Here is a 12,842-nt window from a genome sequence, read left to right as displayed (position 1 = left end):
TGTCATTAGCAGAAATTAAGCAGAAATTTTATTTCCAAGCTCTTCAAAGATTATAACAAACGCATATAAAGTATTCTTTTAAGTGTCCCAAATTAAATCAAAGGCACATCATCAAAGTAAAACACTTGTGACATTGAGAATTCATTTAGGTTGTAATATTTTCCCATCACTTTTTTTTAAATCATTTGCAATATTCTGTAGATGACATTTAAACATTGGTTTAAAGACATGAAATAATTTAGTATTTTTTTTAAGTAAAACCACCATTATAAAATAGAGAAACTTAAGAAGACAAAGATCAAATCTGCTTCATATACAGGATGGGACAATCTAATACACAACACAACATTAATCCTATCAAACAAGTTTGCTAAGAAACAGCTCCCATATTTAGTGTTAAAAATAAAACAATCTTCTCATTTAGAAAAATCAAGACATCATTTGATTAATAAAGCCCATTCTTCCCCAATTTTATACTTGCTTGTCTTCATTTAGAAATTATAAATTCATGAGAAAAGAACAAATTTTGTTATGGTATAAAAATCTTGGGAACAACAAATTACAAATATTTAATTTTTTTAACAAACAATACTGTTTTCCTTCCAAAAATGTAAACATCTAGTAAATAAAACATATGTAACATTCCAGGTATAGAAACGTTAGTAATTCACTTAATGAAAGAGGTGTATTTTGGTATATTTGGTGGTAAGGTTTTTGTTTAAGTATAAAGCACTTCAACAAAGAACCAGGCCATTATTTTTTAAAATCTACTCCTTCACCCAGTTTCCTTGAGTAGAAACTCATAAATTTCCATAGAATTTTGGCTAAAGGACCAGGCCACAGGAAAGGTCCTGTGAAATATCTAAAAGTCATTTGGCTGGAGAAGTGCGTTCTTGAGATTTGGAGGCAGTCATTCATCACTTGGTGCTTGAAAGCATTCCTCAGCGGACTTCTTCCCTATTGGAAAGAGAATTTGGTAGGCTTTCACTTAGTAAAAGTTATACATAAAATTAACTAGTCATCGGGCTTCCCTGGTGGCACAGTGGTTGAGAGTCCGCCTGCCGATGCAGGGGACACGGGTTCGTGCCCCGGTCCGGGAAGATCCCACATGCCGCGGAGCGGCTGGGCCCGTGAGCCATGGCCGCTGAGCCTGCGCGCCCGGAGCCTGAGCTCCGCAACGGGAGAGGCCCCAACAGTGAGAGGCCCGCGTACCACAAAAAAAAAAAAAATTAACTAGTCATCATTTCATAGGTCACTTTAGGGTTCTCAAAGAAGAAAGTAACATGTTAATACCAGAAAATCCAAACTACAACCATTGAATAAGTAGGACCCATGAAAGTGCTCTGTAAAAAGAAAAATGCTATGCCAGCAGAAGACTATTATTTTAATACCATAAATATGAACATTTTCCATTAAAAGGTACAATAGTACCTGATAGTATGATTACTTCCTTCTTGTTAATGTGAATAATTTCCTTTTCAAGTATATGAAAAAAGACCTAAGATGATTACTTCCTGTATAAACACCCCTTAGAACATGTAATTTGAAATATATTGGCCCCAAAAGACGCTAATAATTTATGCCCTGCCCTGCTCCCCCGCCTCCAAAAACAACAGTGAAAATGTGAATGAGACCCCATACAACACACTAGAATCCAGGAAATTTATTATAGGCCACCAAAGAGGTGTTTTCATTTCAAGAATAAATTTTTAAGGTTCTTTTAACCCTACTGACACTTTCCCCAGTTACTCCATTTCTTCCTCCATTAAAACACAGAAATACATTCTGAAAGCTTCTAGGAAAGAAATCACAGCTGGTGATGGGACCAAGTCTCCTCTGGAGAGTCCTTAGTCCCAAGAGTAACAAGTCAGTTGATAGCACCAAGCAACAAATCACAACTCCAGGATGGTGTAAGGACAGAGAAGATGGTATTGAGGTCAAGAAATTATTATTGGCCAGCTCAGTTCAAAAGCTCAAGTACACAAGGATATTAGCATCTCATGAGTTAGTGCAAAGAGCACTGAGACTCTTCTAATTAGATATATTCCACAAGCAGCAGATTAGAGTCATCCTTCAGGGAAAGTTGTGCATTTTGCTGGGTTTATTTTAATTCCCCCAAGAACGGTAGATATTTAAAACTCAGTTGCCCAAGTCCTTTGGGAAGCCCCATGATAATGCTATGGCCCCAAGACGGCCTGGTGTATCATTACTCACCAGTCTTCAGAGTAAAGCACAGGATCTGTGCTCCCGAAAGGGGTTGCTTCCGGCTGGAACACCTACCAGCAGGGCGTCCTTACAGGCATTCTGCATGCAGTACTGTTGAAGCTCTGCTGCCGCCTGAGAGACCTGAAACAAAGGGACAAGAGCTTGACACGCTGCTCACAGCCAGATCCATCCAGCAGTCACTTGAGACTCTGAAAAATGATCATACAACCTGACAAAGGTCATACTTTGTGCAACCTCCAAGAGTCTTTTTTGCTGAAAGTTCTAATAATTGAACTCCAAAGAGGAAAGGTTACAATTTCTATAACCTTGATTTAGCGTATTTTTGGTTTAATGGCTTACTCAACAAAGGAAAGATAAAGCCGTATCTTTCATCCATTTAGAATCCTAGTTTTGAGACTGAATTTGAAAGAAATAGCTTATCCTAGTGTGCCCTTTACAAATTTTCACTTATAAAGCATGCATTGATATATCCAGGTCTGCCATGTGAACAGACTATTTTAATGTTTACAAGGCTGGATGGAGCCTTATCTGGTCTGCTCAAAACAAGTGACGAGGTCCCTCCATCATGTTTGTCTTGTTTTGGGGTTTTTTTTTTTTTTTTTTGCGGTACACGGGCCTCTCACTGCTGTGGCCTCTCCCATTGCGGAGCACAGGCTCTGCACGTGCAGGCTCAGCGGCCATGGCTCACGGGCCCAGCCGCTCCGCGGCACGTGGGATCCTCCCGGACCGGGGCACAAACCCGCGTCCCCTGCATCGGCAGGCGGACTCTCAACCACTGCACCACCAAGGAAGCCCTCCATTGTGTTTTTGAAGCAGAACAGCTTATTGGTTAAGAGTGCAGTCTCTGGACAAGTTACTTAACTTCTCAGTACCTGTTTTCTCATCTGTGAAACGTATTTAGTAACAGTGCCTACCTTCCTGAGTTGATGTAATAATTAAATGAGTTAATGCAAGTAAAACACTTAGAATAGTGTTGACACTAGTTAGCAATCATTTGTGGCAGACTGCAGAAACAGTCACAATATTTTGCAGCTCCTACCACCAAGAAGTAAAGTCTTTATCCACCCCTTGAATCTGGGCTGGCCTTGAAACTTACTTTGACCAGGACAATGGCAGAAATAATGGGCAAGTTCCAAGCTTAGGCCTCAAAAGCCTTTGCAGCTACTTCTCTTGCTATGGTTGCAACCGTAAGACCACCATCAAATGAGCCCAAGCTAGCCTACTGGAGGTCTTGTGGAGGAGAACCAGTCAGCCAAACCCCAGCCACCTGCCTACTAACCTCCAGACATATGAGTGAGGCCATCCTAGATCATCCAGCCATCAGCTAACCCTCCATTTGATGGCAGATGCACAGAGAGCCCAGCAAAGACCAACAGAACTATACAGCTGAGCACAGCTTAAACTGTTGATCCAAGAATTGCGAGTTTATAAAGGTGGTTTTAAACCACTAAGTTTTGAAGAATGTATTAGGCAGTATTGACACTATATTATTCTACCTTTCTTCTTAGCGTGCATTTGATGGATATTTGTACTTGGAGGCTTTCCTTGCTTTCCATTTTTCTTGTACTGAAAAAGTGTTTTGTATAAAATCTCACCCATATTGTACAAAAATGTTCCAATTGCTGTTCAAGTATTACTACTAATTTGTGTTAATTTTCCAAGCTTCCAAATAACTGAAAAAATCGATTCCTTAGGTGTCAGTTACTATCTAGTTTCTAGAATACTTTAGGAATTTTAGTTTCATTAATGTAGTAACAGTTTATATCATATAAACATGTAATATAATGTTGCCAAACTAATGTTTAAGCTTGCCTTTCCCTCAACAGAAGTTCTGACATTTTCATGTTAATTATAATTGGAATTACTGATTATATATATATGTTATTAATTCAAAAGAAATTTGGAACCAATTATGCTCATACTTATTATCTCAGCTTCAGAGGGAACAAGTGAACTCCACACATGATGGGTGGAAAGAGACTGTCTCCCAGGACTCCCAGAGAAATGGGACTAACTGCACCCTAGCCTAAAGAACATGTCAAAAAGTTAAGGTGAGGGATATGCAAAGCAAATGAGAGAAGAGTAAAGTGGTCGGCATTTCTCTAGCACTTTGAAGGGAAAAACTCTGGCCTGGGAGAATACAAGCCCAAACCCTTAGAAGTTGTATCTTCCCAATGGAGGTGGGATAATCCCTACCCAAATCATATGACTTTCCTTGGTTTGAGCCCAGGCTGACCCATCAACTTCTGAGAGACTTCTCCAAAGCAAAGAAGGGGTCCTTGGAAGGATACTGAGCACTGAAGCACTGGGAAGGGGTGCCCTCCATCATATGCTAAGAAACTGGTATTCCGGTTTATTTACCAGTTAGCAAGTCTGTGAAAGAGAAGACGTCTCTGGGTGTGCTGAGAACTTCCATCCGTCACTGAGCCCTGATACGAGTCAAACCAGACCCTGGAAGGTTGTGACTCCCTAAGGTGCTGCCTGAGAAAAGCCCTGCCAAGCACCCCAAACCATACTCCCATGAGGACACTCTGCAAATAAGCTTATTATCTGTGTGACTTTGAGCTATTCACTTGACTTCTCTGTGTCTCAGTTTCACCACCTGTAACTACTTTTTAAATGTAGATAAGAATACCTTCCCCAGCTACTGCACAGGGTAGGCAGGCGTCTGGCTCACAGTTTTTCTTTCCACTTCAGGTCCCCACATCATCTTAAACACTTCCAACAACCCTAGTTTCATTTCCCTGAGCTCCTCTCTTCAAATAACCTTCTCCTCAACAGCAGTAGTTACAGCCAATACCTGTAACTGCTCCACATCTGTAATTTCACACTCCAACATCCTGCCTTCCGATCACAATCTCTCCTGCCCATCCAGGGTGCTGCTTCCTTTCTCCTCACTACACCTGCTCTTTGACCTCAGGGGGAACATCTCTTCCTTTTTTGTCTGGCCCATCACAGGGAGGCTGGCTCTGTTCCTTCTCCATTCAGCCTGGGTTCAGCCTCTTTCCGGCCAGACGCTCAAATTCCTTGCTCTCCACTCCCATTTCTATCTTTCTGGCAAAACTCCCCCACTAACCCACTACTTGGATCAACTACCATTCACCTTGGGCACTCAGATTCCTGGGCAGCCAAATACTGCTGGAGACAAAAAAAAAAAAAAAAAAGTAGGACAATCAATCTCACAGTAGCTGGGTCTTCAGAATCACAAAGTGTCTATGATTGTGCCTGCTAGGGGGTCCTCTCCCATTCCCAACAGCACTCTCTCCCTCATCCTCAGCGCTTGTGACACCATAAGTTCCCTTTTTTCTGCCTTAAAAGAAAACTTGGCCTCCTATTTCACAAAGAAAATTGTCATCATACAAGGTATTAAGGCCTTATCTGGAAACATCTATGTTAACACATATCCTTCCTCCTTTCTTCCTGCCTCAGAAGGTGCCCCTCCAACCCCAGACCCCCTTAGACAGACTACCTGTCTCTACCTCCAGTTCTCCTTCTCCATTTGTTTCTCCCCCTCGACCTAAAAATACAGTGTGTTCCTTCCTCTCAACCTCAAAATACAGCTTTTCATTTCCTAAATTAAAAAAAAAAAAAAGGTTTCCTCTTTAAAACCAGATTTTTTTTTTCAAAAAAGTCTTTCTATCCTATTACAAATTAGATTCGGCATCTACTACTACATATGTCACTGAAACCTCTTCTGCATTCCACAGCTCTCTCTCTACCTTGTTTTAGAATCAATTACTCTCTGAAATTATTTTATTTATTGGTTAGTGTGTTTATTGTTTATCTTCCCCACTAGAATGACGTATTCTCAGTACCTAGAATAGGGCCTGGTACAAAGAAAAGGCACTACTGAGGTCCACAGACTATCACAGCAGTGTCCATTCATTCACACACACATTCTACAAATAATGCTATATACTAGTTGGTAAACACAATTACACATCAGATGCTTTTTAATCAACTGACTAAACACTGGACACGTTGACTAAGCCTCAGAATTGTGAAAACCCCTCCTTCCTCGCTTCAGTACCCTTGCTTTCCCTTGCTTCCCTTCTCGCGGGCATCTCTTTCGGCGAGTCCCTGGGTTCCACGCTCTGGTCACTCCCTACAGCTTTCACTCCTATACGTTCTCTCAGCCTCGTTCTCTGAGCTTCGGCCCAGGTAGCCAAACACCTCCCGGGCATCCCCTCAAAGTCCACGTATCCGAAACTTACGCATCATCTCTCCTCCTTACCGTAGCGAATGGCAACGCCATCCATCCTGTCACCAGGCCAGAAACCCAAGCAGCGCCCTCCTCCCCCCTCATCCTATCAACCCATCACCGAGGCCCATCCATTCAGTCTCCTCCGCAGCTCTGGACCCCATCCTCCCGCACCAGCCAAGCCCGGGGGGGCCACCAGCACGTCGCCCGCATTCCTGGTGTCCTCGCGTCCGTCGGGCACCCCGAGTCATTGTCCCCATCACTGAAACGTGACCGCGCCGGGGCTCTCGGTCCCGGACCGCCCTCGCGGGGACAGGTGCGTTTCTCCCGGGCGCCGGGGTCCGGGCCGGGCCCTGCGCAGACTCCCACCGCCCGAGGCCGAGCCGCGAGCCTGGTCGGGCGCCGTCCTCAGGGCCGCCCACCGCGTCCGGCCACCCGGCTCGCGCTCAGGCCGGCCCCGCAGCTGTCCGCCCGGGCGCGGCCTCCTCCTCCCAGGCCCGCGGACGGCCGGGCGGTCTCCGCTCCCCGAGGCCAGACGCCGGCGCGGGCCTCACCTTGATTCTCTCCACGCCGGCCTCCAGCTTGAGCTGCTCCACCAGGCGCTGCAGGGCGCTTACGCTGGCCCCGGAAGACATGGCGGCGGCCTGAGCTCCGAGCGAGTGAGCGAGCCGGTGGGCGGGCGGAGACGCGAGGCCCCGAGGCCCAGCGCCGCCCCGGGGCGGGGAAGCCGCTGCGCCTGCCCCTCCGCCCGCCGACCGCTGCGCCTGCCCCGCCGCCCGCCGACCGCTGCGCCTGCCCCGCCGCCCGCCGGTCGCTCCCGGCCTCGCCCGGCAGCCGCTCTCCTCAGTGGCAGACGCAACAGGTAAGCGAAACCTTGGGGTCTCGAGCTGACGGACACCTAACTCTGCGTTCTAAGCAGGGAGGGCGCCTGCGTCTACCCCTGGCCCCCGAGCCGCGTCGCGGGGCCCACACAGGGCGCCCACCTGCACATCGAAGCTTTTAGGAGGAGCAGGAGTGGGTGTGGGGGATGGAAAAGGAGAAGACGCTCTCTTGGAGACTCGGAACTGTGACTGTGTGTGGATGGAGCAAGGTGTGGAGCGAGTGGCAGAAATAAGGGGCCACGTGTGAAGGCTTCGAAGCCCTGCGAGGGAGTTATCCTCGGGTAGGTGAGGACGGTCAATGGGGTTTCCATGCAACAGAAACAGGTTTCTGCGTTAGCCTGTGACTGTGTGACGGGAATCCTAGCGGTTGACCCGGCAGGGTCAGTAAAGTAAGAAGGGTAAAATCGCAGGCCCTGACATCTTTGCAGAACATACAGAAGAAAATTAAATTCAGCCCCCCTCACTCCCGTCTCGCCGTTCAACTGTAACCATTGTTTCTCTTGTGCTGCATTTTTTTTATAGTGGACATTAGTTTGTTTCACAAAACTGGCATCATTACTATATGTAAAACGTGGTTTTTGTTTTTTTTAATTAATTTATTTTATTTTATTGTTTATTTTTGGCTGCGTTGGGTCTTCGTAGCCGCACGAGGGCTTTCTCTAGTCGCAGAGAGTGAGTGCTACTCTTCATTGCGGTGCGCGGGCTTCTCATTGCTGTGGCTTGCCTTTGTTGCGGAGCACAGGCTCTAGGCGTGTGGGCTTCAGTAGTTGTGGCATGTGGGCTCAGTAGTTGCGGCTCACCGGTTCTAGAGAACAGGCTCAGTAGTTGTGGCACACAGGCTTAGTTGCTCCGCGGCAGGTGGGATCTTCCTGGAGCAAGGCTCGAACCCCTGTAGCCTGCATTGGCAGGCGGATTCTTAACCGCTGAGCCACCAGGGAAGACCCAAACGTGTGGTTTTTGTTGATTTTGTTTTTCACTTAATGTATTATGAATACTTCCTGATTATTCTTGTGCGCCATTGTATTTGTTAGAACCCACTTAAATTGAGTAATGCAAAAAGGTAATACACTGGCTTGTGTAACTGAAAAGCCCAAGGACTTTAAAGTAATGGGTTTAATTGCCCAAATAATAGCTGTAGGGCTCTCATTTCTCCATCTCTTGGCTCTGCTTTTTCTGAGTGTTGGCCTTGTTTTTTTCAATGGTAAATAGACTCCCTCTAGTGCTGCGAAGGAAAGTTTCATGCTTTTATTGCCCCGGCCTAGGAACCCCAGGAGCAGTAGCACCTCTTTTCTGTCTTTCTAATTGCTGCAGCAAAAATCCCCATAATGGACCTCACTGACCTTATTGAGTCATGTGTCCATCCCTGAACCAGTCGATTTGAAGGCAAGGGTTTGTGTGGTGTTGGAATGCCCGGATTAGCTGCCCCTGGCCGAGAGCAGGATGTGGGCTGGGGTCAGCCCCACCTCTAGTGGGCCCTGTGGTGTGCCACCCAACTTCCCATTTAGGACCAAGGCATTCATTGCCCCACCTGCCGGGAGTAGCAGCAGCTGATGCCTCTCAGCTGAGTCCCTCTGGAAACTGCCCTTAGCCCGAGAGCCACCCCTCCCAGGGTCATCTCTCATCCAATGACGGATGTGTGGGATGCATAAGATCTGCACCCCAACCCCCTTGCCTCAAGCTGGCACAACAGTGAAGGATGATGGCAGCTCAGAGCTCCCCCTGGGGTCATCTGAGGCCTTTATGGCAGCTGCCTCACAGTTCGGTGCCTCCCTCTGCCTAATCCCCAGTTCCTGGACTGCCCTACAGGTGTTGATCTTCACACTCCGCAACAGACTTTCTGCATGAAAATCTCCATCTCAGAGTCTGTTTCTCTGGGGAACCCAAACTAAGACACCCACCCAAACCATATGGACTGTAAGGGGAGGATCAGTTCCCTAAAGGAAAACCAGGATGCTGATACTAGAAGGGGGCCAGGGGGAGTCAAAGAAAAGATCTGCTCTTCAGCTATTATTTTTAATGACTGCATGATATTCCATTGTACAACTGGGTCATAATTTATTTACCTATTGCCCTATTAGTTAACACTGTGGTGGCCACCTTAAACATACAGCTTTGTGTATGTTTTTTATTTCCTTATGATGCATTCCTAAAAGTGGAATTGGTGGATCAAAGAATATAAAACAGTTTTTAAAACTTTTCCCTTCTTTATCCTCCAGAAGGTGGTAGCAATTGCTATTTCCACCAGAAGGCTGCCTGTTTCTCTGCACCCTCACAGTTCTGTATTGTGGTTCTTTATCCCAAAAAACCTAATAGATGAAAAATGGTGTCTTAAGTCTTTTAGATGTCTTAACTGTTGAGGCTGCACATTTCTTCTATTCCTTTTGTGAGCTGTGTTCAATCTTTGAGGTGTTAAAGAGTTTTTCTTATCTCGTGACAAGAGCAGATTAGCAAATTTTAAAGCCCTCTCCCGTGGGCTCCCTCACCACAGAGAACGTATATTCTTGTCAAAACATGAAAGTACACGTTAGAAACGTGACTAAATTGGTGACAGAATAGAAAAGTTGTGTGTCAGAAAGATGAGGCAAAGAACTCAGAGCAAAGATATAGACTGGAAGGATCAGGAAAAGCTCATCTTAGATGGTGAGACCTAGACCTTGGAAACATGTGTCCTGCAGATGGCAGAAAGGAAGGGGGAAAGCAGGGAGAACAGGAGGCCATGCACACGTGGAATGAATTCGTTGATGAATAAAAGAAGGCTCTAGTGAGTAACAGAAAAGTCATAGAAAACCTCATAAGAAACAGGAGTTTGCGGCAAACAGCGGGGTAGCCACGTGGTAAGACATTTTAGGAATATTAATCTGGGATGAGGATAGAAAATGAACTGAAGCTGGGGAGACAAGATGACTTCAATAGTAGTTTTGTCTTTTTGGTGGAGTGGCTGGATCGAGGCCCTAGAGAGGACTGTGAAGGTGGGATGGAGAACAAATTCAAGAGACTAAATCAGTAGGACTTCATTGTAGTTACGAAATGCAAAGGAAAGTGGGCAGAGGCTTCTGAAGCAGAGAATAGGTGAGAGCTGATGCCTGTAACAGAAATTAGGAAACAGGACTAGGTTTGAAGGTAGGAGCGAAGAATAAGGATGAGTTTGGCTTAGGAGAAAGTAAGTCTTCAACTGTACTGCTTCGTGCCTCTAGGCTGCTGAAAATGTTTAGTGGCAGATGTTGATGTGGGAGACATCTGCACAACCTAATGGTAGCTGAAGAAATGAAATGATCTCTAGTTAGAAAAGGGGGCTTCGGGGTTGCCCACGGTGAGGAAACACCCAAGGGGATACTTGTGTGTCAGCCATGAGGTAGCAGAAAAGGTCTAGGAGTGTGCCCCATCTCCCTCCTTCGTGCCCGATCACACCCACCACACTGCTTGCTGCTGTATGATTGATGGTGCTTTTCTTGGAGAGAAGTGGTCTGGCTTTGAAAGAAACAGCCAGGTTTTAGCATGCAGCCTCCTGCAGTGATCCATGGACAGGCAGGCTAGGTGCCACTTGTTAACGGAGGGCTGAACATCTGTGCTTTGCTTTATACGTCACCAAAATGTCTTCTCATCCATTATTTTTGCATCGTGGAACTTCAGGGTGGAAAGAGACCTTCAGATAAGGTAGTCCATTCCCAATTTTAGAGACGAGGAAACTAAGGCCCACTAAGAAAAGTGACTTGCGTAGTATCACACAAAGTGGGAGGAAAAGAACTTCCATTTTAGCTTTCAACAGAAGTCACTGCTCACCTGGAGGCCTAGAGTCTGTCCCCACAGATGCAGTTATTTCCAGAGCTCTGAAAGGTGAGGCATGGGGACAGAGTATCCTTTCCTCCTCACCCCAGCTAAAATGCACAGGTCACCAGTATATTATTTTAGAGAATTTGTTACCCATTTATTTCTTGGTTAAGATAAAAACTTATAAATTTCCTCTGTTTCTAAGAGTCTCAGTACTTTTGAGAAATGTCAGTGTCCTTGTAAAGACAAACATTTCATTTGTTTCCCTGTTGTGATCTATAATTCTTCACTCCTGACATGTATTTTGTCACCCTTTTACTAACAGTTGGTTATTTTTCCAGAAAAGCAGCTTTAAATCACTTTCTCCATAAAAATAATGATAAAATGGGAAGGTGTTTCTGCTACCTTCAGTTTTCTAAAAAAGAAACAGGGAAACACATTAACAACTATATTTAATGTGACACAGTATAATGTACCAAAAAAAAATCATTTCACTTCCTTCTACCCATTGCATTTTTTTTAGAACTTACTGACTCAGGAGTGAAAGATTCACCAACAGGTGTGTGGATTCAGCTTCTCTGGAGAGATTTTTACAGGCTGCTTGAGACTTTGAGAGGCAGTGTGACTTAGGGCTACTTGACGTTCTTTTGAGCAGCCATTCCAGGCATGCCTCTGTATCTCACTGGAAGTGTCCCTTCTGTAAACGTAGGCCTTGAACTAGTGAGTAGGAGATTATTCTATTCGCTCTGAAAGTTCTTTCTTTCCTGAGTTGTCATCTCAGCTGCTTCACCTTGTACGCCAGGGTACAACAAGGGGCAGGCGGCTGCTTTTAAGACACACAATTCCAATCCTAAGGAGCATCACTTTTTCACTCTAGCACAGTACTCTGCACAAAGTAAGGGGTTCAAATACCTATTTAAATAATAAAGAAACAACGGGTTTGTAATCATCACTAAACACTCCATTACCATGGATTTTAACAAACGAGACTCTTTCCTATTCCCTCTGAAGCATTAATATATGCTAGCCATTTTACCCCATCTTATTTAATTCTCATGATAATCCTGTGAAGTAGTTAGTATCCCTACTAACTATTAGAGACGAGAAATGAGGTTCAGAGGTTAACCTGCCCAAAGTCAAACTATTCGTTGCAGAGCCAGGAACCAAACTTTGGTCTATCCGGCTGCAAAGCCTGAGCCATTCCCCTGCATCCTGCTCCCTCTTCTTGAGGTTATAAAAGGAGACACTGTCAAATGGGAGGAAGTTTCTTCATCCACTAATGAAACTGGGGAGGAGTCTGTAGGAAATCCCATACGTCACTGCTGTAAGACTATGTGATCCACTCCATACATAATTGTCAAGGATACTCTGAATCCGTTAAGAAACTGATTAAAGTTTATGACAAATCATATAGGCTTTTTACTTAAATACTCATAACATTTCTCAGTTGCAGGCAATCTAATCTCCTTCAGACCCTAAACCTATGTAAATTCACAGGCTTATAGATTTTTAAGTCCTAATTATCTAAAAAGATCCCCTGGGGCTTCCCTGGTGGCACAGTGGTTGAGAGTCCGTCTGCCAATGCAGGGGACACAGGTTCGTGCCCCGGTCCAGGAAGATCCCACATGCCGCAGAGCGGCTGGGCCTGTGAGCCATGGCCGCTGAGCCTGCGCGTCCGGAGCCTGTGCTCCGCAACAGGAGAGGCCACAACAGTGAGAGGCCCGCGTACCACAAAATAAATAAATAAATAAATAAAATAAAAAGAT

General features: G+C 45.3%; 1 protein-coding gene across 1 annotated transcript; it reads right to left on the bottom strand.

Annotated features, from left to right (window-relative positions):
• Positions 1–7,136, bottom strand: GNG10 (G protein subunit gamma 10). The gene is made up of 3 exons (XM_012532825.3): positions 6,982–7,136; positions 2,215–2,346; positions 1–957 (listed from the first exon to the last, which is right to left on the bottom strand). The coding sequence occupies exons 1-2, from the start codon at positions 7,060–7,062 to the stop codon at positions 2,221–2,223; spliced, it is 207 nt and encodes a 68-aa protein (XP_012388279.1). The 5' UTR covers positions 7,063–7,136; the 3' UTR covers positions 1–957; positions 2,215–2,220.
• Positions 7,137–12,842: the final 5,706 nt, after the last annotated feature.

This window comes from Orcinus orca, chromosome 6 (assembly GCF_937001465.1).
Source record: "Orcinus orca chromosome 6, mOrcOrc1.1, whole genome shotgun sequence".
NCBI lineage: Eukaryota > Metazoa > Chordata > Mammalia > Artiodactyla > Delphinidae > Orcinus > Orcinus orca.
The sequence above is the reverse complement of the archived record's forward strand: the minus strand, read 5'-3'. Positions and strand labels throughout refer to the sequence as shown.